Source organism: Mixophyes fleayi, chromosome 4 (genome assembly GCF_038048845.1).
Source record: "Mixophyes fleayi isolate aMixFle1 chromosome 4, aMixFle1.hap1, whole genome shotgun sequence".
NCBI classification, from domain to species: Eukaryota; Metazoa; Chordata; class Amphibia; order Anura; family Limnodynastidae; genus Mixophyes; species Mixophyes fleayi.
The window spans coordinates 50,740,202-50,765,159 of record NC_134405.1 but is presented as its reverse complement, the minus strand read 5'-3'; the positions used below and the strand labels follow the sequence as shown (position 1 = coordinate 50,765,159).

The window sequence follows — 24,958 nt, the reverse complement described above, 5'->3', positions numbered from 1 at the left end:
TATCATTTGACTACTGGCTACTTTCTACCAGTCTCCTGGCCTGCCGCTGTGGTCCTGCATTACCAACCCACGCTACATCTGGAGACGCCCCTACAGAACGACAGGTAGAATGAGCAGCAATACGATCTGGCACAGGAAAGTTATCGCCGATATAAGCCTGCTTAATAGTCAAAGTAAGCCATCTAGCAATACATTGCTTAGAGGCTGACCATCCACATCTTGAAAAGTCAAACAAAACAAATAAGGAATCTCTACGGCGAATCTTTGAAGTCCTGTTAACATAGATTCGGAGAGCTCTGACCACATCCAAAAATTTCATCGTTCCCGTTCCAGGTCCTTGAGGGTCTTCTGTGAACACCGGAACTACTATTTCCTGGTTTACATGAAATCCAGAAACTACCTTTGGCATAAACGATGGAACCGTTCTAAGGACCGCTCTGTCATCGTGAAACACCAGATAAGGTTCTCGACAAGACAGTGCCCCCAGCTTGGAACCTCTCCGGGCTGAGCCAATAGAAGGAAAAACACTTTCCATGACAAGAACCGTAACTCTGCCCACTGTAACGGTTCAAAGGGAGGCTTCTGAAACATATTAAGGACCAAATTAAGCTCCCAAGGAGCCGTGGTTGAAACATATGGAAATTGGATATGTAGGAACCCCTGCAGGAAAGTCCTAACATCCGGTATTTCTACCAGACGTCTGTGAAAAAATATACAGAAAAGAGCCGAAACTTGTACTTTTAAAGATCCTAGGCGAAGACCTCCATCCAGGCCATCCTGGAGAAAAGCAAGAAACCTAGCAAGACGGAAGGACTCCGAATTGCAGGTCCGATTCTGCCACCATGTAATGTATGTAAGCCAGAAACGGTGGTATATCCATTCATTACTCATGAGGAAAACCCTCTGGATTTCCAAAGATTGGCTTCAACAGCCATGACATTAAATTTAGCGGCCGCAAGTCCTGGTGTAGGAAGGGTCCTTGAAGTAGAAGGTCCTCGCGAAGAGGTAACTGAGGACCTGGATCTACAGACAGCAACAGAATCTCCAGACCATCCTTGGCCAGGCTGGAGCCACCAGAATGACAGGCAGTCTGCCCTGCTTGACTCTCCGAAGAACCCGGAGAATCAGGGAATTGGGAGGAAACAGGTATCCTAATCTGAAGTCCCATGGCATTGTCAAGACATCTAATGCCACTGTCAAGGGATGCCGTGCCCTTGAGCAAAACTGTGGGACCTTTCTGTTGTGGCGAGATGCCATCAGATCTCGATCTGGAAGCCCCCCCATCTGGCGACCAGGGTCTGAAAGACCACCGGATGAAGAGCCCATTCCCCCGGCAGAACATCATGTCGGCTTAGGTAGTCTGCTTGCCAGTTGTGAATGCCTGGAATAAAGACTGCTGAAATGACTGGAACGTGGTTTCCAGCCCATGCGAAAATCTGATTCTGAGACCTCCATCTCCCTTGCACTCCTGTTGCTTCCTTGTTTGTTTACGTACGACACTGCTGTAGCATTGTCGGACTGAAGACGGACTGGTAATCCCTGAAGGATGAGCTGCGCTCCCTGTAGGGCCTTTAACATTGCCTTTAGCTCTAAAATATTTATGGGGAGAGAAGTCTCTTGAGCGGACCAGAGCCCCTGAAGTTTCAGATGAAGAGCCACAGCTCTCCACCCTTGAAGGCTTGCGTCCGTGGATACTAAGATCCAAGGCCAAGGGGCAAAGGATCTGCCGACTAACAAGTTGTTCCGGACTAGCCACCATCTGAGACTGCTTCGCTTACGCTGACAGGACTATCAGCTGGCACTGTAATTTGTGATGTGATCCTGACCACTTCCTGAGGAGGTCCCATTGAAAACACTGAGAGTGGATTCGACCATAAGGGAGAGTCCTGAAGGCCGACACCATCTTCCCTAGTAAGCGCATGCACAGGAGGACCGATGGTCTGCGGCAGGACAGAACTCGGGTAGTCGAGTCCTGCAGGGATCGAATCTTGCCCTCTGGAAGAAACACTTGCTGGCATCCATTATCAGTCACAAAAAAGTAATTCTTTGACAAGGAATTAACTGGGACTTGGGGCGGTTTATGAGCCAACCATGCCTTTCCAGAATACTGATGGTAAGTTGAAGGTGTTCCTCGAGCAAAAGAGCCGAAGCAGCCTTGATTAGTAAGCTGTCCAGATAGGACACTAATTGCACCCTTCTGGAATGAAGATAAGCCGCCATTACCGCCATAATTTTTGTAAACACCCGAGGTGCTGTTGCAAGGCCAAATAAAAAAGCCCTGAACTGGTAGTGGGTCGAACCCACTATGAATCTGAGGAGAGCCCGATGTGCCTTCCAAATGGGAACGTGGGGGTAGGCGTCCTTGATATCTATTGACGCCATGAACTGACCTGCCTCCAGTCCATTGATGACTGATCTCAGGGATTTCATTCGAAATGAGACCACCTGCAGGTGAAGATTCAACTGCTTTAGAATTAAAACTGTCCGGAAGGAGCCATCCGGCTTTTGGACCAAAAAGAGGTTGGAGTAGAACCCCTGTCTCCTTTGGTCTTCCGGGACTTTCATGATAACTCCCTGTGAAAGAAGAGAAACAATGCAATGAAGCATTGCTTGTATTTTCTGTGGATGGCGGGGCAAGCTGGTTGCAAAGAACCTCTGAGGGGCTGGGCCCGCCAAGTCTATTATGTAACCTTTTGTCCCGATACCGCGAATCCTACTGTCCTCCGAGTCCTCTGCCCACAGATCCCTGAACAGTAGCAGACGTCCCCCCACTCCCGCTGCCGCCAATAGGGGAGATTGGGCGTCATGCTGCTGGTTTATCCGGAAGCTTGGAAGAGGGACATCTTGTGGAGGAGGACCTACCTTGGAGTGAGTGTCTCCTGGCACAAGACGATCTTGACCTAAATGTCTGACCCCTGCCAGACGGGCCCCCTCGAAAGGGCTGTCTAAATGAACCAAACCTAGGTGTCCTAGGCCTTGGAGCATTGACTGGCAAAAAGGTACTCTTGCCTCCCGTATCCTGGGAAATCATGGCATCTAATTCCAGCCCGAATAGCACTCCGCTGGAATAAGGGAGGGAGTCTAACGACTTTTTTTGACTCAAAGTCAACATCCCAGGACCTCAGCCACAAGGCGCTCCCAGCCGCCACAGCTATTGCCGAAATAGAGGAGGAAATGTAAGCTGAGTTTTGAGCAGCCTCATAAATGTACCCTGAAGCCTCCTTAAGGTGCAGTGCAAGCGGAAGCAATTCTGAATCTTGCAAAGCTGTAGCTAACTGGTCAGCCCACGCTTCCATAGCCCTGGCGACCCATGCTGATAAAAACGCGGGCATGAAAGTGGTACCTGCTGCCGTGTAGATGGACTTTAAAAAAAAGCCTCTAACTTATGGTCAGTCGGGTCCTTTAAGGAAGCTGTTCCTGGAACAGGAAGCGTAAGCGTGCCACTGGTGTATATACCTTTGGTACCTGTTCCCAACGAATTACATCTTCCTCCTGAAGAGGGTATAAAGACAAGTACCTTCTTGGGATAGTAAACCTTCAGTCAGGTTGTTTCCAAGATGCCTCTGCGATCTCCTTTAACTCTACAGGAGGGAAACGGATCGTTTGTCTTGTAGCCATTTTAAAAAGATTTTGATCTGTAGATCTAGTCTCCTCTATGTCTAGGAAACCCAGTGCCTGACGCACTGCTACCACCAGGTCATCAATCCCCCGATATCTGAGAGACTCCTGTGCGGAATCAGAATCTTCTAAAAGCTCGCCCTCCTGAGGATCTCTCCGAGTCAGAGAGGGACAGAAGGGGGTTAGCAGATCTGTGTCTTGTTTTTAGTTAAATGTCTGGGGTTCTCTAAAAATCGGTTCAACCGATCTAGACCCCTGGCCAACAATGTGGACCAAGCCGGTTCACTCATAATGGGGGCTTGAGATGGCAATGCAGATGGATGTCCCTCCATTCCTGAAGCAACTGACTCAGAAGTTCCAGGAGTTACCCCTGAAATTAAGAGGGACTACTGTTCCCGTGGTTGAAGGTAGTCCCGCTGCAACTGCTGGAATTTCTGAGGGCTTAAAAAGCAGTTGTACCAGTGTACTAACCCCCTGCATCAGGGCAGCCACCCACGCTGGTGTTTCTATCATAACTAGGGAATTAGTCTGTGGCTGCTCCGCCACGGAAGCCTTACCACAGTCAGCACAGAGCGGCCCTTGGTCCTGGTGTTCACTAGGCAATTTAGTGTTACACTTTGAACAAGTATAATATTTGGCCTGAGGTGCTTTACCCTTATCAGACATTTTAAGGTAATACAGTACAGCCAATAAGAAAACAGGCAAACACACAAGAGATAAGCAGAAGATACTAATTGATCTATGACCAGGTCAAAAGATAGTATCCCTGTATGACCGATATTTGTGAGAAAAGTATCTATACATGTAATATTCTATGCCCCAAAAATGTATATGTATATCAGTGTTCTAATATACCACTATCTAAAAATAGGGAGTATATAGACAAGTTTGGGTACTTCCTGGACTAAGCAACAGAAGAGGGAGAAGTCTGTCAGCAGCTCTGCTAGCCTCAGAAGCGGATTCTTCTCCTTTCCCAGGCATATTTTGGCACCAGACGAGTCCACTGTGTAGTGCAGATGGGGGAGTTCTATTCCCTTAACTTTCCCCATCTTCCGCCTGCTTGCTCTTGCTTCCCGCTGCCTCCTGTAGCCCAGGCAGTGCATTACCAAGTTTTCCCCCTCCTTTTCTGAGGAGGGGACTTGGTATGTTCCAAAATGACAGCCAGAAGCTGTGGAGATAACCGGCGCTCTCTGCCTTCGTGGCAGCGCCGGTTAATCTAAAAAAAACTCTCAGTGTGAAAGCGGCTTGTATAAGCCGCCTGTCACACTGTATAGGAGCCCTGTAAAAAAAAAAAAAAAAGTTTTCCTTGCCAACGGGAGGCGTCAGGCTCTCCGTTCAACGAGTGTGCTATGTATGGAACGGAGCACACTCACACCGAAATTAATAAACACAGAAAATAAAATAAAAACCTAAAAATACAGTGAATAAAATTCACTGGCCACTGAAAAAATAAGCCCAACTCCTTTGGAACATACAATCTAAAATTCCCTACCACACACACACTCTACAGTCCATTCTGTCAGAAGCAAATTAGCCTACTAATAGGTCTTTGGAGTGTGGGAGGAAACCGGAGGACCTGGAGCAAACCCTCACAAAAACACAGGGAGAACAATTATAAGAGATGCAAAACATCACTGATCCAAGAAGAGGAGATGTTCCTGCCACAAGTCAAATATAAGAAAGTTCATGGCAGAAAGGATGGTCTGTCTATTCACATAACACACCACCATTGACTATGCCTTACTACGAAACAGTAGCCATACCACACTAACACATTGCTGCCCCAAACTCAACTAAAACATTCGCAGTTGGCTGGCCTCAGCGATGAGGTATTGTTATGGAAAAGTAGGTGAACAAAAAGGGACGGACAAAGGGTCTAAAGAAGTTTAGTGCTCTGAGGGCCCAGCAAAGGAGGAATCACTTTAATTAACGCCTCATATACGAGTTTGTTTGTTCTTTAAGCAGTTTCCAGCAGCTTATGTATCTACATAAAACAGGACGGAGAAGCTACACCAAAATATACCATGGAGCCAGTTTTAAGTCTTACATTTTTTATTTACAGTTCAATCCACTTAAATGAAATATTTAATACAATAGAAAACACGCACATTGTAGTTATACCAACTATTTAACCATTGAACTAAAACAAATGGAGATTTTAGAATACTTATGGAGGAGGGTGGATTGCAATGGTACATAACCAGGTCACGTGACTTTCAGCGCAATGTCTGAATATCTGTTGATCGATTACACCATTGTTTGAGAGGTGTACGTAACATGTTTTATTAATAGTGCATATTTACCTGTAATTATACTTAGGGAAAATAAGCTTTTACTTTTCTCCGAAATTAGTCTCCCCGCTGGAACATTTCAGCTAGTGCAGATCACCTCCCCCCTGTACTTTCCTTTTCCATTCTCTTTCTTTAGATAATTGAACAGGAAAACGCAACCAATGTCAACAGAGAATTAGGCGGCAGAGTGGCAAGAAAGAAATGGACATTCCTGCCTATTTTATATAAAGCAACAGAGATGGCATGATAATTGGGGTGGTTGAAAAGATATTTTCATAATAAGTATCTTATTATGACCATTTGTTGGCCAATAGAGTTTCTTATGCTGTTCTAAAACATGCCAGGTTGATTTAAAAAAAAAAAAAAAAAAGAAAATATATAAAAGAAAAATAAAGTCCATTTAAATACGGATGCTTAGAAGAGGACCAGGGTATACACACTGCAACAGTAAAAAGGTCTTTTATTCTTCATACGTGTTCACTCCTGGAGCAATTAGCTCTTGTTTGGGCAACAACGACTGGCTCATGTATATCATTCGATAAGCGTACCGATCTGAGAACAGAGCATTTTTTGCTTTATAAGAGATGTGAAGGAAGAAAGTTGCATTAACTAAAATTAAGGATAAACATGTTCACAGTAAGGACTTCTGAACGAGGTGATGTTTGACTACATCTGAACACGTGCTTTAGGTTCTGGATCATGGAGCTTCAGCCGCCTCCTCTTCCTCTTCCTCCTCCTCCTCCTCCTCAACTATTCCATCAATATCTAGAGTTATGAAAACATCATCCTCATGCGGAAGATCAGACTCCTTATTTTCCGGGTCACTGGGAGGAAGGATGTCATGTTCAGGAACCTCACTATTGGGAGCAGGATCCCCGTCATGATCGTTGTCAACTTCATCATCATAACAGTCTTCATCAATGACAACATGATCATCATCTTCCTCAGCAACTAGGATCTCTGAAGTAGGTGCGCCCGGCTGTGAGGGCGCATATTCTGCTGTGTCCGTAAAGGGATTCTGTCCCTGGAAATACCAAAGGGGAAATAAAAATAAGAGTCATTTCTGATCAGACTGGATCAATAGCTTACTTCACTGCTGTAATGAAGATTAAAATTACTGTTACTATATTTACAAAGACAAAGAGTACTAATATTTATTGTCAGAGTCCTTTCTTTAAATTGCATGAATATTGTGTATATATATATATATATATATATATATATATATATATATATACACATACATATCTACATATACATACAAGTTAACCCGTATATGATACTCATGCATTCTAGTCAAATCAAGTAACTTAAGGTGTTAAAAAGGTTCTTGTCATGCATTTGGGCCTAGCCCAGGCCTCCTCAGGGGAAGAGCGTTACTTCCCGATGTAAGCGCCCTTTTTTAACGTGGTTTTGTCCACATGTCACCACCTCATCATTCATTTTCATCACCACATCTATCCGGATGTCTATCCAGACACAGGGATCTCTCTCAGCGGTCCTGAGTATCACACTCCTCTCACTCTGTCACCCCCGGCAACCCCCAACCACTCCCAACTGTCACTTCTCCTTCAAGAAATATATATATATTTTTTTAAAATCTTTATAAACACTTTTAACAATTAAATTATATTAACAAATTAAAAACATCTTAGTATACCAAATTTCAGCCCTTTCTGATTTATTTTTTTCACACACACTAAGAATTTAGTAGGTCAGCGTATAACTCCGCCCAGCAGGTGGCGCTGCAGCTTGCTTTTATTTTTTTCCACACACACACAGACTAACACACGCCACTAGGCATTTATATTATAGATTGTGTGTGTGTGTATATATATATATATATATATATATATATATATATATATATATATATATATACATACACACACACACACACATACATACACACGTATTTTTTTATATATCTCCTTGCATGAACCTAGAGAGCTTAGAGCAACACCAACAGTACCTTAGTACATGGTCTGACACAATTATAGGGTCCAGGAAGAAATGTGAACATGTTTTGTGTGAGTCTTCCCAGAGTTCACATGCCGGTACAAAATTGCCCTTGTGCATAGCTTGGAGGAAGGGAGGGTTCACTTTGGGGTGAATATCAATATCATATCTGAAAAAACTTTGGGTACCCTATGCACAGTCCGAAAGATCTGTCTTGCACAACAACATTATGATGTTCGGCACTAACTGGACCAGCAGCTTACATGCAGGTAACACTGGATCTAATCGTTAAAGTCGTGGGAGAGATCCTATTTGGACCTCCCTAATACTGTAATTGGAGCACCACACAGTGAATTGCTGGTGACATTACCAGGTTACCCGTAATGCCCCCACTTGGCACTATCGGATTATGAACTTAGTGGTCCCTACTCCTCAGATTACCAGCACACTTTGTTCCTGCTCCTTCAGGATGGTGGTGTGTAACAGCAATTATCCTGAGACACCATGGGGGAAATAAAAAAATAATGTTGCATCTGGCTACTGGCCCATAATATGATCAATATTAAAGATCAGTACAAAGATTTATCTAATGAACTTTTTGGATCAAGGACTATATCTTTGAGGTCAGGAAGCAATTGTTTTTGCCCTTAGAGTTATATATTGGCAACTGTCAGCTGGGGTCTTTGGTTTGCCTTTCACTAGATCAGCGTAATTAGTATTTATGATTGAAACATTACATTTACACAGTAAGATAAAAAAAAATAAAAAAAATAAAAAAAAAATATACAAATGTTCGTTCAGTCCTTTAGTACTGAAAAGTTGCATGCAATTGCACAGCAGCATCTATATTGCAGATATAATTTTTTACAACCGCAGTAATAAGGAAATTACAACCAGTGTTTAGTTGTGTTTTTCGTGCTTGGCCAATCCCCTGTCATTTGTGTGTACTGAAGCCACACCGACCTGTGTCACATGATTCATAGTTCTATGATGGACGCTTACCTTTCAGGAAGGCAAAAAAAAAATAATAATCCCCTCTCACCTAGGTGTATGATCACTCCCCATACAAGCAACTTATAATAAAATGTTCTACATTAGCGGTTTAAACTGACATTTTCTGTCCCATGAACTACGTACTAAGTATGGTTGTAATGATGGCGTGTGAGGATAGCTAGGAGTGCAGGGAATGGTGGAAGTGGGTAGGTGGGGAGCGGGAATGACAGGCTGGAGCTGTTATATGTGCAGATGCTCAGTTACAAGTGTCTGCTTGGAGGTGCGTGTAGGTGGAGGTTGGTTTTGTGTTTAGGGGGTACATCTAAAGGTGGAGTAAATGCTGTGATTGGCGTGGAACACATATTCACAAAAACAATCTCTTGCCCCATGTACTGTAATGTTTACATCTCTATTAATGTGTTGGATAAAAGAGAAAGTTGCAAGCATCTTTCAGTGACAAAGCATGTGACATTTAATCAGATAGAATGTGATTTAAAGTGGACACCATCCTCACCTTATTATATTTGTCCAGCAATTTTAAGACCTTTTTATCTTTTAATATTGTCTTTGCTGCCATGATGCAGTTACTCCTTATGTCTTTGTTTGCAATCTGTTGAAGACACAACAAATATAGTAACATTGTCCTGAAATAGGAGATGGAGCATGAGAAATAATCAGAATGAACATGGCAGCTGAGTTCTTGATCACACAACAAATACAGAATTGTAAGACTGCTGGGAGGATCTGGAAATAACCCAGAGAAGGGCTCTCATTTAGTATGGGGAATTAAAGATACTAGTGGGGAAACAATCCTAATAATGTCACTTCTACTGCTTTGACTGTAAAACTATTAAATTCTATTCTCTTACATTACATTTTCCACACCGCCACTTCTAAATTTCCACTTCGGCCACTGGTGCAAATAAGTGCCAATTAATTGCATAAACCTAAGGTTATATTTTGATGAGGTTTACGTGGAGTTTGTTTTTAGAATGCAGTCTTCTTTTGGAGTACTAGAAAGAAATCTTCCCTTCAGAGATACAGTCAATACATCTCTAACCTTGCAATTCTGTGCGTGGCCCTCCGATGTTATGTGTTGCGACAAAAGCTGCGGGACGTCCGGGATGAGGACATCACAAGCCAGGCATTGCGCAACTTCGATACGATGGAAGAAATGCTCCTGGCCTATCCCTGGAAGATAAAAACAACAAATGCACAAGAGGTGGCATGAGATTGACCGATCTACAACTGATCAAAATGAAAGCAATGTAAAGAGCACAAAATGGACAACAAACAAGAAAGTCAAGTAAAAACATCTGCAGCATCACTTTGCAAATCCCTTGCCTGGCTTCCTGTGTCCTTCAGAATCCAATTCAAATCACTCACCTTTACTTACAAAGCCCTCAACACCCCTTCATACATCTTAAATTCTCATTTCAAAATACTCTTGCCCTCATAGACCTAGCTGTGACCTGTGCATTGCCTCCGATAACCACCTCTCACTCCCACTTACAAGACTTGCCCCGATCAGATTCTCCCCCAATCTTCAATTATTACAGGAAAAAAAACAACATCTCTTTATAATAGGTTACCATACTTTCAGTGGTGCACCCCACAACTGTCCCAATATCAAGCCACACTTTCTCAGGTTTCAACCATGCGCTTTTCCAATTAGTATGTAAGCTCTCATGAGCAGGGACCCCCTTACCCTTTGTTTTCAAGTCTGCATTTATTTTCTTTAACGTCTGTCCATAATTTATGTATGTCTTGTTTTACACCACTGTCTATTGCTGCAAAGCACTGTGGCACCTTACAACTAAACAATAACAGTAGTTTTGGACTTACATTAAATTCTTTTCTTTGGATCCATGGGATCACACTGGAACCATGGGGATATGTAAGGTCACACTGGAGTTGGCACTTTAAGAAATCTAACACAGAGTCTGAACTCTTTCTCCCCTATATCCCCTAGCCTGGTGGGAGTAAGGGAGTAAGTTATTTTACCAGACAAGCCCTACGGGAGAGGGGGAAAGAGAGGGGGGGGGGGGGGGGAAGAGAGAGAGAAACAATGACCTCCCATTATAATAAACTTGAACTTCAAGGTAAGAATCAAAGCATAAAAGGATGTGTGTCCAGTGCCCCCCAAAGAATTCAAAGAAAAGTACCAAAATCCTATTTTCTAATATATCCAAATCAAGGGACACTTGAAACATGGGGACATTCCAAAGCTGCCAGTCTGGGAGATTATGCGCAGAAATTGTTGTACACAAAAACATTCCTCCAAACCTTGCAACCCTGGGTGTGAAAACATTAAACCTAAAAATCATTTTAAAGGTATGGACAGAGGACCAGATGGCCACCCGATACAGCTGCTCAGACGAGGCCCTGTGTCCAGAATGCACTCACTGATCTGGTAGAATGTGCCCTCACATTTTCAAGAACATGTTTCCCTGCTCCATTATAAGTATTGCTTGGACACAGGCCAACCTGTGTTTTGTGCATCGTAGAGAACCAAAAGGTCACAATGAATGTAATCAGGGCAAAAGACTGGCCATGACCCAAGGTCAGAATGAAAATATCCTAAGATGGAAACTGGACATTGCCCTAAGCTGAGAGCAGGGCTTTGTCCTTACAACAGCCCTGTCTTCACAAGACCTGCAAGAAAGAGCCTCTAGTTCCGATACTCTTCTCGCCGTAGATTACCAAAATAAAAGTTGTCTTCCATGTAGGATATTAACTCCACTGACTCCAAAGGGAGATAAGGCAGTAATGACTAGGTCTATGTTCCAAGGAGCTATAGGAGAAAAGTAATGCATTGAGGTTGCACATGCAACACTTCCTGCAAAAAAAAAAAAAAAAAAATAGTCTATGCTTCTGACAACAGTGTCAACTTCCTCTGAAAGAAAACGGACAGGGCTGAAATTTGAATCTTGAAATAACTAAGTCTAAAATTGCTGTCCAGACCCTACTGGTGAAACAAATAAAAAAAAATTAAAAAAATTATAAGAGGAAGTAACTAAGCTATATGGGGAAGTAGAAAACAGATTTTTCTCACAAGAAATATAAATCTTCCATGATAATTTATAGCTCAAACAGGCTTTCTAGTCTTATGCATGATCTCAATCATGCTATCAGAAAAACACTTGGCCTTAAGAATCATAGCTTCTACAGCCAAGCCATTAAAGCCAGCCAAGCTAGATCTAAAACGGTCCCCAACTTAACAAGTCCCATCTTAGAAGACGACACCAAGACAGGCCTGCTGCCATTTTGATAATGTCCGTATACCACAACCTCCTTGGCCAGTCCAGTGCCACAAAAATCACATGAACACCCTTTTATTTTTTAACTTTAAGAACAAATGGAAGTATTGCTACCAGAGGGAACAGGTAAATTAGATGAAAATTCCAAGTGACCGACATGGTGTCTACACTAAAAACGATATCTGGCTGACCCCATTTGTCCCTTGGACCATTCTCCAGGGTGGAGGCCATGCCTGGGAAAATATGCTTCCCATTCTCCATCCCTGGAATGAACCATGTTTCAACTGTTGGAACAACGAGTTCAACCCAGCGCATTATCCTGCTGGTTTCCTTCATCTGCATGAAAGCTCTTGGTTCCTCCCTGAGGGTTGATGTACACCACTACCATGGTACCTCTGACTGAATTTTAATGACCTTTCCTCCAACTAGAACATTTAACATCGCTCTCAATTCTACAATATTCATGGAGTGCTTACACTCCCTTCAAAGACCAAAGGCCCTGCAGATGACACTATACAATAATAGCTCCCCTGCAATGAAGCCTGGCATCCATCATCATGACCCATGTTGAGGTTTTCAAACTTTAGCCACCACGAGAGCTACTGATGCACCTTTGGAGACAGTCCGATTGACTGGACAAGCGATGATCTGATTTGTTCCATTTCGATAAGAGCCCGTTCTGAAACGATCTGCACCTCCACAAAGGTTGAGACCATCTTTCCCAAGACCTTCATGCAAATTGGAACAGGCATCCATCAGAGAGCCAAGAGAATTTATTGGCTTCTGTGATGAGACTTGTCTTCCAGCAAGAAAACCCCTAAAAAATTTGCTTGGCAGGTGCTAGGCTGGATATCTGGTAGTTGGTGACCCACCAATGAGGCTCTAGGGTCTGGACAGTCGCCTGCATATGGGCCTCAAGCAGCGTCAATGATCTTACCTTTATTAATAGGACATCCTGATAAGAGATTATTGTCACTCACTTGGACCTCAAAAGAGCGGCCATAACTGTCATGATCATTGTGAATATCCTCAACACTGTTGCCAGGCCTAAAAGATAGAGACCGAAATTGATATTGGTAACACTGGCCTGCAAATCTGAGAAGGGATTGGTGACCATACCAGACTGGGACAAGCAAGGTCATGTCCCCGATCATCCATGGAGACCATGAACTCATTTTGCTCAATGCCATTTACGACAGAATTCAGATTCCATCTTAAACACCCAACTTTATGTTGCTAGGTTCAAGACTGCCAGGTTAAAAATTGGCTGAAAAGTTTTGGACTAAGAAGTGATTTGAATAAAATCCTAACCCCTTCTGCTATTCCGGAACGGGTATCACCACACAGACAAGACCAAAGATTGAATAGTCTCCCTGAAAGACAGTGTTTATATTTAGCCTGCAGAATATGGAGTTTAGGACATCTGCAATGTAGCCCAAATCTATAATGCCTCTCTCACCAACATCTGAACTGAACCCCATATCCTCCGAAGGAAAGAAAATGGGCTGCCTACCACAGGTTCTACTTGCCTGTTAAGCTTACCATTTCTGTGAGGGTTTGGAGGCTGGTTGTTTAGCTGACCAAGCCCGTTTTCTTGTGTTGCCCACCACACAGAGCGGCGGATTGGCCTCTGGAGTTTGGACCTATAGCTTTTCCCAGGGAAAAGAGATGACCAAAATTGGGGCCCCTTAGACTTGGGAGGAGAAAACTTTCCCCCTGTAACTGGACTGATAATTTTACCTAATTTAACACAAATAAGACATTACCCACAAAAGGAAGAGGCTTCAGAGTCCTGTTGGACTCAACGTCTGCTTCCCAAGCTTTAAGCCAGAAGGTATGTTGTGCAGAGACCACTGAGGCCGACATGCAAGAGCAGCATTGCCCAGATATTCGGATGCCTTCTGCATGTGGTCTGCCAAATCAACAATTCAGACCTTGGCTTAACAGAATGCAGCCCATCTAAGAGCTGTACTGACCACTATTCCACCACACTATTAACCCAGGCTGATGCTAAAATGGGTGGGAGTGGTCCCAGTAGGAACATAGAATTTTAAAATCGCTCTGTAATTCCTGTGTCATCTTTCTCCAAGTATGATAAATCTTCATTCACCTTGCAGGATGAAGGTGAATTGGTTGAAGTATGATTCTTTCCAGAACTGAAACACATGCAAGGCCTAACTCTAGAGAAATATTCTACAATTCTCTCCAAGGATGCCTCAAACAGATTTTACCAGGCTTCGAGCCCAAGATGGCTCCTCAAAGGGAATCGGAAGAGGGCCTGAAAGCCCGCGACTAAACCACCCCATCTAAACAGGTTCCTTAGTTGAAGGTGTGAGACAGAAGGAATGCTATCTGCACTCACCACTCCGGAATGTGATACGAGCTGAGTAAACACTGCAATACCCTAGCCCAGGCTGGTTTTGCCTGATCGGCTGCACCACCCACAGCCATGAGCAGCGGCCTGCCCTCGGCCTCACGAGCTGCACTTGGGGCATCCATCACGGACTGTCCACTAGGCAATTTTACCTGACATTTTACCAGACTTTGCTCTGGAACTACTCCCTTTATCAAACAAAAAATGAGGAAACGGGGAGAAGACATTTCTTTGTAGCAAGCAATACAGTAGAGTAGCAGCGGCTGTGGGCCTCTGTGTCTGACAGTTTAGGAGGCTTTCCACTGTGAGGCAAAGCTGTAAGCTCTAATGGGGCAGAGACTGATGTGAATGAGTTCTCTGTACAGCGCTGCGGAATTAGTGGCGCTATATAAATAAATGGTGATGATGACGATGCTGGGTTGCCAGTTTTAGTGACTGCCCCCACCCCCCCATGGAGTTAGTTCCAATGGAGCACTGTAGCAAGTGCCGAACAGCACATCCTTAGTCTGCTTCTGGGATGTGGTCTAGCCTCGTACCTGACAGCCAGTGCTGTAAAAGAAAATTTAAACTGCCATAGGCATCTGTCCCTAGAGCACCTCTCCTGTGAGACTCCCGCAGATTAGGTGATATAGAAGGGAGACGTTCAGACTGCGTCAGATTTCATGAAATACCAACTCCTCCCTGAGCCTACAAAATTCCCATGGTTCCAGTGTCTACCAATTATGTATGACAAAACAACTCCACAGAAAACGCAGTTGGCAAAAGGCCAGTGCCAAGGAAAGGAAAAAATACATAGTATCAGATAAATAAGAAAATAAAGAGCACAGTTCAGACATCCAATGATATCCTGTCACACCTTGAAATGAGTCTCTGATGGGCTGTAGGTTACGCCTCTGCTGTTCCTGGGACACTTTCCTTTTCTGATACAAAAGATATTCCTAAAAAATTAAGAAAAATGATGTAATCGCCCATTCTGATTGGAAGGACAAACCTCACAGGACATCAGTTAATCACTCACCTGAATAAAGTCCACTCTTTTGTTGGGCAAGAAGATATACAGGTACTTTATTGTCTCTCTGTGCCGAGTGGTATTGAAATGTATCTGAAGTTCAATTTCGTCTTCAGTGTAAAACCTACATAAGGTGCAGGAAAACTTTATGCTGGGAAAACTGTTCTCGTACAGCTCATTCCCCAGTTTATTATCTGATGTTGTCCTTTGGAGACAGAATAAAAAAAAAATATTTTTAATTAGACTAGCGGGACATATTTCGTATTATAATTCCTGAAAAACTATTCTCTTCCCATCTAACAGAACAGCTGGAACCCACGCAGTTCATGGGAAATTCTGGAGGCTGGAGCCTTTAGACAGCTTTATTCTACTAGGTAACTCTATAAGCAATGTTCCCAGGAATAATATAGGCTTCTCAAACCAGGACAGGTAGAGTTTGGTAGTTAGTGGAGGACTTTAGAGGTAGCCATTAGATATATCTCACATAGAAGGATCTACATTGGATACAATTGTTTAAGACTGGAATTACTCAATAGGTCAGTAAAACAGTTAGCCAGGAGAGGGTTAGAAAAGTGAACCATAAGGTGAGCTGTCCTTACTGTTCTGCAGAAGTGGTGGTCTCAACTGGCTTAAGCTTCTTGTTTGGTTGATTGTTCACATCATCTAGAGATACAAACAGAGTCAATGTAATCTAAAGCACTGATTAAACGAATAACTTAAAATGCAATAATGTAGTTACCGGACTTCTGCGCAGTCTCACTTTTCTTAGTGTCTCCATTCTGTGCTGCTGTCTTCTGTGCCTGAACAACAGAACAGATGAAGACATTAATCCTTTGCAATCTAAGAACAATGTATTTTTGTATTGATATATATGAATTATAAAGAAGTGTTTGCATTAAGATAGCCACATGGCTAGCATTTACCCTTCTTGAATATGTGTGAGACTCAGGGCTAGATTTACTAAGCTGCGGGTTTGAAAAAATTGGGGATGTTGCCTATAGCAACCAATCAGATTCTAGCTGTCATTTTGTAGAAGGTACTAAATAAATGAAAGCTGGAATCTAATTGGTTGCTATAGGCAACATCCCCACTTTTTCAAACCCGCAGCTTAGTAAATCTAGCCCTCAGTGTTAATAGATTCAAGAGCCCTTATTTATAGCGCCCAGAATCTCTCAAGAGTCCTTGCAGCCACAGAAATATTACGGAGCAGAATATACGAAAAGGCGAAATCATATGGAGCCTGAACATAATGTCCATTGTTCAATCTTAGCCTAACCTTCTACTGAGCCATTGATGTAAAGTAAGGTACACATACAAAACTTCCCATCAGCTCTTCACCAGTGGTCAAAGAGCTGCAGGCAAGGATCAAACATCTCCTACAACTACAAAACACAGTGATGCTTGTGGTGCAATTGCTGATCAGCCTCATTACGCCAACAATGTGACCGTTATTTGTGTTACTTAAAGACACTATAAACTAATCACGGAAACTTTCCTTGAATCACCGAGTCACTGCAGAACTACAGACCACTAGACCCTTTCTAAACATATTTTTACTGGACTCTAAATTTAAAGTAGATTTAGATATACCTATCTATAAGGAAATTAGCTGTTAAGTGACAGCTATTGTGAGAAGTGCCTAAGGCTTACACAGATGTTTGTACATGTGATTAGAAGTTCTATTATATAAGGAATCTTGCATTTTCGGTTTTGTGATCTTTTAAAGATCACTTGACATATGCAGAGTGGAGGCAGTCATTACGTGAACATGCAGCCCAATAGGAAAAGTATCAGACACATCATTGGAAATGAGCAAAGCTGCTCTTAGCTCCCTCATTAGACACTTAGGGGTAAATGTATCAAGCTGAGAGTTTTCCGGCGGGTTTGAAAAACCAATCAGATTCTAGTTATCATTTATTTAGTACATTCTACAAAATAACAGCTAGAATCTGATCGGTTGCTATAGGCAACATCTCCACTTTTCAAACCCGCCGGAAAACTCTCAGCTTGATACATTTACCCCGTAGACTGGGATTGATGGTTTGACCCCCCTTTCTTTTTATTATAGTGGGTGAATGCAGCTTTGTATGCATACAAGATAAGATATTGGTCTCCCACTAAGGATGTGTATATACATCAAATTGGATATCGAGTGAAAATGGGCAGATAAACAGGAAAACACAATACTCACTGTGACCACTGGTTTTGCTGGTTTCGCTGCTTGACTAGCAGTTTTGTTTGGCTGTTGTGGAGCTTTTGTTTTAACTGTCCGGGAAAAGTAAAGGAAGCAGTGACCATCAGTAAGGATATACAGGAAAGCATTCAAATAAATTTAAAATTACAATTAAATCTAAATTGTTTCATACATAAACAAAAAGTAAAAGCAAGATTGGGGGAGCAACCATATTTCTGGGTCTATTTTCCATGGAGGCCTCTAAGTCCTAGTAGCCTGCCTCCATCTTCTAGTTCATTAGATGAAGTTGTGATTCCCAGGAACAGTCCATCTCCAGATGTAGTGCCCTAAATTATTGCAGTGCTTAAAGACTACTACTACTGACCAGTCCAAAGAAAGGAGTGGACATCTCTCTTTTTCAAGAAGAGGTGATCTAGGTCATATTACATCCTACAGATAATACAGCCTATCCAACTGATGGGGAATACATGTATGGGATTGTTGCCAATGATAGGGACTGTGTAACATGCCTCCTAACCTAGAGGCAAAGCTTTCAATGTCTCCAGTTAAACCTTCTGGAGGTCTGCCCAACCCAATGGTTCACTAGAGTGCCATCAAGAGGCCACTGTAACAATGTAGTTGTACATACTATATCGACTACACTCTCCTGATAGGACTGAACTCTTACTGTCCCTTTAGGGGCATCTGTGGTTGGGAGACCAAGTCTACAAGCCTCTACTGTTCTACTGGAACAAGCTGCATGTCACAGATTTCCAAGAGAATCCTGAGAGACAACATCCGTACCATTTTTTCCCTTCGCAACATCTACGGATGAAACGGTGTTGGCTTGTACATAGCTCTTTTTCTTCTTTTTTTTGCTTTTCATGTAGTTGCTCATCTAAAAAAAAACAAAAAAACAATAATGTTAAAGTAACGAGACATCATGCATTTTGTAAATCTCCTGCTTTAATTCTAAGGTACTCCCATTTTTCTAGAATGCTTCTTCAAACGTTACTGCTAGGTTAACTCGAGAGGATTCCGACAAGTTTTAACCATAATAGATGCTGCCACACTGACTGACAGGCCAATATCAAAGGAGGCTTCAGCCACATACGCAAAATGGAAAATCTACTCTAGTGACCAGCTTATCATCATACAATTAACTTGCTAAAGCATCTAATATGCATGGAAGCAGATCAACATAGGTCTAGACATTTTTTAGAATTCAAGAGCCCGACAAATTGTAAAATCTTTTTATATGTATCCGCTAATAAATAGCAACTACTCCCTGAAAACACAGATAACCCCTCTTACAGACATTACACTCCCTTCAGTCCACATCATAAACCTTCTCTATACACATCTCAATATTTTTCTTCAGCTAACTCATGTGAGATAACAAATCAAGTCCATTCTCTATACTCCCTACTCAGCATCATTGCTGCAACTCAACTTCTCCATCACATCTGTCCCCCCATCCTCCTCCTCTCTGTATATTACTTATTAATTTGTCCCCTTCATAACAATCATGTCCCCCTCATGATCCGCAACATGGTCCCATCATGCACCTTCTGAGCGAAAATTGACAGAATATTCCCCCCACTCCACATTTTACTACTGGACTTCACAAGTTTCACAGATGGAATTAAAACCCAACCACAGAACAGAATGAATTTATAGACTATAAATGTTGTGAAATGGAGATGTAGAAATACAGCAAGGAAAGGCTATTCCGGTGATTAGAAGATTGTATCGCCAAACTTTGGACCTCTGTGAAACGGCCTGTTCCACTGAGAAGTTCGGTTCTAGCAAAATGCTGGTCCAATTTCTTTCATCTCTGTTCTAAAGTCTATTTCCTATGCATATTCTCACCTCACTTTTAGGTCAGGTAGAGGAAGGGAGCTGTCCAAATAAAAAAAAAGTAACTGAAGAAGTTTATGAGTGCATATTTAGGAGCTGAGCAACACTTTAACAGGACCGTGAAATCCTAAGGAGCATTGACTTACCCTGGAACCTCTCTGACCATATGGTCCTGAAAAGTTTTGATGAGGTGTCATAGGTCCCTCCCAGAATGAATTTTCCATCTCATTTTGCCAACCTGTATTTCTGTCAAATCCAGCATTTCCACCGGTAGAAAATGGAAAGTCCGAACAGAAAGAGAGTCTGTACAGATAAGAAATAGCACACTTTGTTACAGATTGTAAGCTCCCACAAGTAGGGCCCCCTCGCCTCTTGTATTTTTGTCCTCTCTCACCTTGTCCACCTGTGCGTCCTTACATGTTTGTTACATACCTTACCTATTATGTCTAATGTACAGTAATATGCCTAATTTATTCCTATTCTTGCAAATTGAACTTCCTGCATTTTGCCTTTGCTTGTTTCTTTTTTCATTTTGTTTGTTGGGCCTCTGTGTCTTTGTACTATGCTCTATTTCCTTACAGTAAGACACGGAGAAATTCTGGGGCACCATATAAATGAATGATGACGATGACAACAAAGAAATAATAGACAAAGCTATAGGCATACAAATAGGTGCACAATGTGAATCTTAATTTGGTACCGAGCTTTGCCATGTGCAAATTATGAGACAAAAGAGCAAAACAAATAATACTGGCAGGAGAAACTCATGGGAAAAGGTATAATGCAATCAGAGTAGATGGCACAATAATGGAAGGTGCCTGGAAACAGTGCTACACAGGAAAGGATACAGATAAAAGGTTGCAAAACACTGCACAGCACTGGCCCATGAGGCCAGCAATGTTCACAGCCAGATTGATGTGCATGAAGAAAAAAAAAAAAAATGACATTACTATGATGATTTCACTTCTGATAAGCAAGTGAACATTTGCATATATATTTTTGAACCCTGCAGCTCCTTCAACTTTTATGCCAAATAGACACACTCAATCCAAAATAGGAGACGGATATAAATAAATATATACTTGAAGAGGGGGCAGCAATTATGTTTCCCATAGAACAAATTAGGGACTCAGGAAAGAGCGCACATACATTGATGTGTGGTATGAACATGTCCCTAAATATAGCATTGCACAGCAATGATCTCACTAAGTTATTAATGGAAAAACAAATGGCACACAACATACCCAAGAATACTTGGCTATTTTCACATTTATTTCTTGATTATTATTTTTTATTATTATTTGAGTACCTTATTTGATATACTTAAACTGTTCTGTGCAACCTGCATCCCAGCTTGTGCGCGATAGGAGAAATTTGTCCCTTGTAACTTAATATACCATGTGCACAGTAGAAGTGACTGTAATTATAACTGGTTAAAGGGCCGAGAATAGGGTTCCGAGAGCAGACTAAGGAAATAACAGCGTCATAAACTACCTGTCATGGTGTGGAAATTCAGGTGGCCTCATCCCAAAACCTTGGTTGCCCCAGGGGACCATGGCATCGGAGCTGTTCGGCATTTGGCCCCGTGGGTTGTCCATTGCAGGAAAATTAAATCCTGGACGAAAGGAAAACCAGAATTAGGGCTAGACTGCAGAAAGGCATGACATGTTTGTGCCTCATAGCAAGAATATTATAAAACCATATGGAAACATGGAGACATTATGGGTCATTTATGAAAAACGGCGTGCCCACAACAAAAGATATTTTGTAACAAACGTTGTTACTCAAGTAATTATAGTTCTCACCTTTCCATCGCACTGTGGTCTCCATATATGACCCTAACAAAATATAACGGAAGCACATTAGTTACTGTGTTTGCGTCATACTTTGAAGTGCAATGTAATGCATAGTTAAAGGGAATTTCACACATCATAAAGCCAGATACTAAGGGATAGCACCTGGTGTACAATATACAATCTTCTTCACTAGCTATCAACCTAAACTAGTCCAGAGTTTAGAGCCTGTCCATCCCCTCCAGTCCCTGCTACCAGAGCTCAACTTGGCTTCATACATAGCCATTGTAATAGTTAAACTGCATATGCTAGATCTCACCTTTTGTAATTATCTTTAGAACAATAGAGTAGATTCATTACATGTGATTCAAACACCTGTGGTTTCTGTACAAGCTTCTACATAATACTGTGCAGTCCATTCTGACTGCCAGTTGAAGGTGATAGAGGAATATATTGCAGAAATGTTAAGGACCGGGTGTGGTTTCACAGAGTATGAAGCAAACATTCCACCCAGTAAACGAAAACAAAATACTTTTAGGTCTGCGAAACCCTTTAAAAGGGGTCTTTCATTTATTGCCTTACAGTATTTTCCCACAACATCGACTAAATATGTGATACTGCTGTGCTTCTGAGCCAGGTATTTATATCAGTCAGAGATGTCTAATCCCGTTACCGTGGGATATGACACAGCCTTGCTGTGCTTCTGCATCTTATACAACTGTATCCAGAGATCAGCTTTGTGTGGTATCCCAGAGAAAAAAAAACCACGATAGAAACATTTGGTTTAAAAGAACAGAAAGCAGTGAAAAATAAAGCACAATATTATTTAGTAGAGGTAGAAAACTTTATTAAAAATTTTTTTAGAGTTCTGTTAAACCAATACTTTTAACTGATTTCTTACCAGGTAAAGAAACGGTACAGTCAAGTAAAAGGGATATGAGTCAACCATGTCCCAGCAATAAGGCAGGGGACAGAACGCCCCATCCTGGATTAATAGCATATCACCACCAGGTAAAAACTAACCAAAACTATAGGCTGTCCAGACATATTCTCTATGATTCGGGAATCCTGGCTTAACGACCATGCTTATTTTAATTGTTGCTCCAATACTGAATATATGGATAGTGAAACATGGTTTACTGTAATTGATTTTAATTTCATAAAACCTAACATACAGACAGAACATGTACCTGGTCTGTTAGGGATGTGTATAAATACATGCATATTTCTACCATCCTGGATTTAGCATCCCTGGCAACTTCTTATTAGGAACCGACAGAATGCGGTCAAGGGTTTCTTCATGGGTTAAGTCTGGTTGTAGAGTCAGTAACCACCTTGGTTCTGAAGATGCATCCTAACCCCTCTACAATACATGCAGAAATGTGTATTTGTAACATATTCAAATGCTGAGACCTCTTGACCAACGCCCTTATTTGTGTTTATGTGCCGTTCATGCAGAACCAATAGATTTCAATGACAACTAAAAACAGGAATACAAGATCTAGACACACAGAGGTGGAAAGGTGATAAATAGGAAGGAACAAAAAATGGTAAACAGTACTTGCAATACTGTGGGTGAGTGCCAAAGCAGCCTGTGGTACTTACCCTGTTGATTTCTTCCCGCCCATGACCCAAATGCTGTAAGAGAGAAAAAAATGAGGCTTAGACTTGGGCAATCACTGCATCAATAACCGTGCCCTAAAAAAGATTAAAAAAAAAGGCATCCTGAACAAGAGTACCCCCCCCCATCCCATTAAGGATTGCCCAAAGGTAATATATCTCATGCCGGCAGACTTCAAATAAACTTGGTTATCTAACTTATCTTATCTGGGAAGGATTCATGAGGGGGAAATAAGTTATATATAAATTATACTGCCTAGATTGAAAAACAAAAACAGTTCTAAATAATGAATAAAAAGAAAAATATCTTTCTCCATTAAGTTCATGCAATATATGAGACAATGTATAAAGCAACTCTCTCGTGGTATAAAGATTGTGGCATTGGCCTATGCCTATATATTGAAGCAAAGCATGTATACCCAAGCTAAATTTGGTCTCACACATACCCACCCAGTGACACAATATTACAGATCCTACAACATGACCCTGTGAGGTTGGATATTGGTTATTAAAAAGAATAAAATACTGTTGTGAAAATGCAAAGAAAGTTTTCCTTACATCTATGTGAAGAACTTAACAGAAGAATTGGCTGAGCGCCCAGCACCTCAAGGCCGAACAACTGGACAAGACATGAGATAAAGCCTGGCTAAAATGTTTTACCTCAAACTGTAAGAAATCTGTATTTTTCCCATCATGTGTTCAATGTAGCGCACACAATTAAATTACGTCTCTTTTGATAATTGTATAATCACATAATCAGTATTTTATGTATAAATAAAAACGGTCTAGGGGGATGTCCCCTAAGAGCAGAGTTGAATTCATCACAACCTGTGCATGTGTTTACTTATCCTCTCAGGTCGCTGATAAGGAGCAGAGATTCTCAGGCCTTGTTTCCAGGGCCAGACCTCAAGTACCCAGACAACCCCTCCCACTTGGCACAAAATGTTCTGTCCCCAATTGCAATTACCTGTGAGTGCTGAGAAAAACCTTTTAGTTTTAAAACCTTAATGAATTAAGCCTAATTACCAGCAATAAGAAAAAACTTGAGAAGGAGCAAAGCATTTGTACCAGGAGGAAGGGGTCAAACTGGAGGATCTGATAATATAATCCACAACCATACCACACCATCAGGAGCTGCACAGAAATGCCATTCACCAATACTGCTTTATTACTGGTGGCTAATGATGCTTCTGCCTTACAGTAGCCACACACACTTTTCCCAGTAACAGCTACAACTGTTATTCAGCTATCTTAAGTATCAATTATTCCCCATATATCTTACATTGTAAGCTCATTTGGACAGGGTAACCTTTGCCTTCTCTTTCATGTCATTGTAACTTATTTGTATCAAGGTTCCCTCAATGGACAGTGCTACATGTAAGTGCTTTATACGTAAAACAATAATAATAAAAAGTAATTGACTGGCGATAAATATCCCCTGCCAGTATCTCTGTGGACACACCATATCCACTGTGTCATTTTAGTAAAGTTCCTGCCAAATCTTGGACCAGATTCTGATGCATTCTTATTTATTTTCACCGTAAGCTTTTACTCTATGCAGGGCCAGTCTACCCTAGGTCTCTGCAGCAGTTTATGGAACTACAACTCCCAGAATGCCTTGCCAAGCTCTGGCCAGCAGCTCATGCTGCCATTTGTAGTCCACGTCCTTTTGAGCCTTGCGGGGAACACAGGCACGTTAAACTGTTGGGCACTGCGAGCATATATTCCCTGGCTCCCACCTAGTGCCGGCTCTGGCACCTGAGGACACAAGAGCCACTCTTACCTCCGTATGAACTCTCCATATCTCCAGCACTGTGAACGCTTCTGCTTCCGGAAGCTGCTATCGCGCCTGCGTACAACACAACTCCAGCTTTCCGTTCTCATTGGTCCCTTCCGCCCCATTCCGAACGCTATTGGCTCTCCGAGGGATGTGACGTATTTGGAGCGCACGAGGCTGGCTCGGGTCTCTTTGTGGGATAGTATTCCGTCAGCGGCAGCCATTTTGGGA

At 42.1% G+C, this 24,958-nt stretch overlaps 1 protein-coding gene across 3 annotated transcripts; it reads right to left on the bottom strand.

The window, feature by feature from the left end:
- Nucleotides 1-5,652: 5,652 nt before the first annotated feature.
- On the bottom strand, nucleotides 5,653-24,816 carry LOC142151383 (uncharacterized). 3 transcript variants are annotated; one of them, XM_075206967.1, is made up of 14 exons: nucleotides 24,734-24,816; nucleotides 22,936-22,968; nucleotides 21,343-21,375; nucleotides 21,032-21,152; nucleotides 19,684-19,840; nucleotides 18,482-18,575; nucleotides 17,687-17,769; nucleotides 16,244-16,304; nucleotides 16,104-16,167; nucleotides 15,514-15,709; nucleotides 15,352-15,433; nucleotides 9,922-10,052; nucleotides 9,376-9,471; nucleotides 5,653-6,933 (listed from the first exon to the last, which is right to left on the bottom strand). In XM_075206967.1, the coding sequence occupies exons 1-14, from the start codon at nucleotides 24,750-24,752 to the stop codon at nucleotides 6,607-6,609; spliced, it is 1,497 nt and encodes a 498-aa protein (XP_075063068.1). In that variant the 5' UTR covers nucleotides 24,753-24,816; the 3' UTR covers nucleotides 5,653-6,606. The 3 variants fall into 3 exon arrangements, with proteins under 3 accessions (XP_075063068.1, XP_075063069.1, XP_075063070.1); XM_075206968.1 differs by having other exon boundaries at nucleotides 17,696-17,769; XM_075206969.1 differs by lacking the exon at nucleotides 21,343-21,375.
- Between the last annotated feature and the right edge of the window lie 142 nt (nucleotides 24,817-24,958).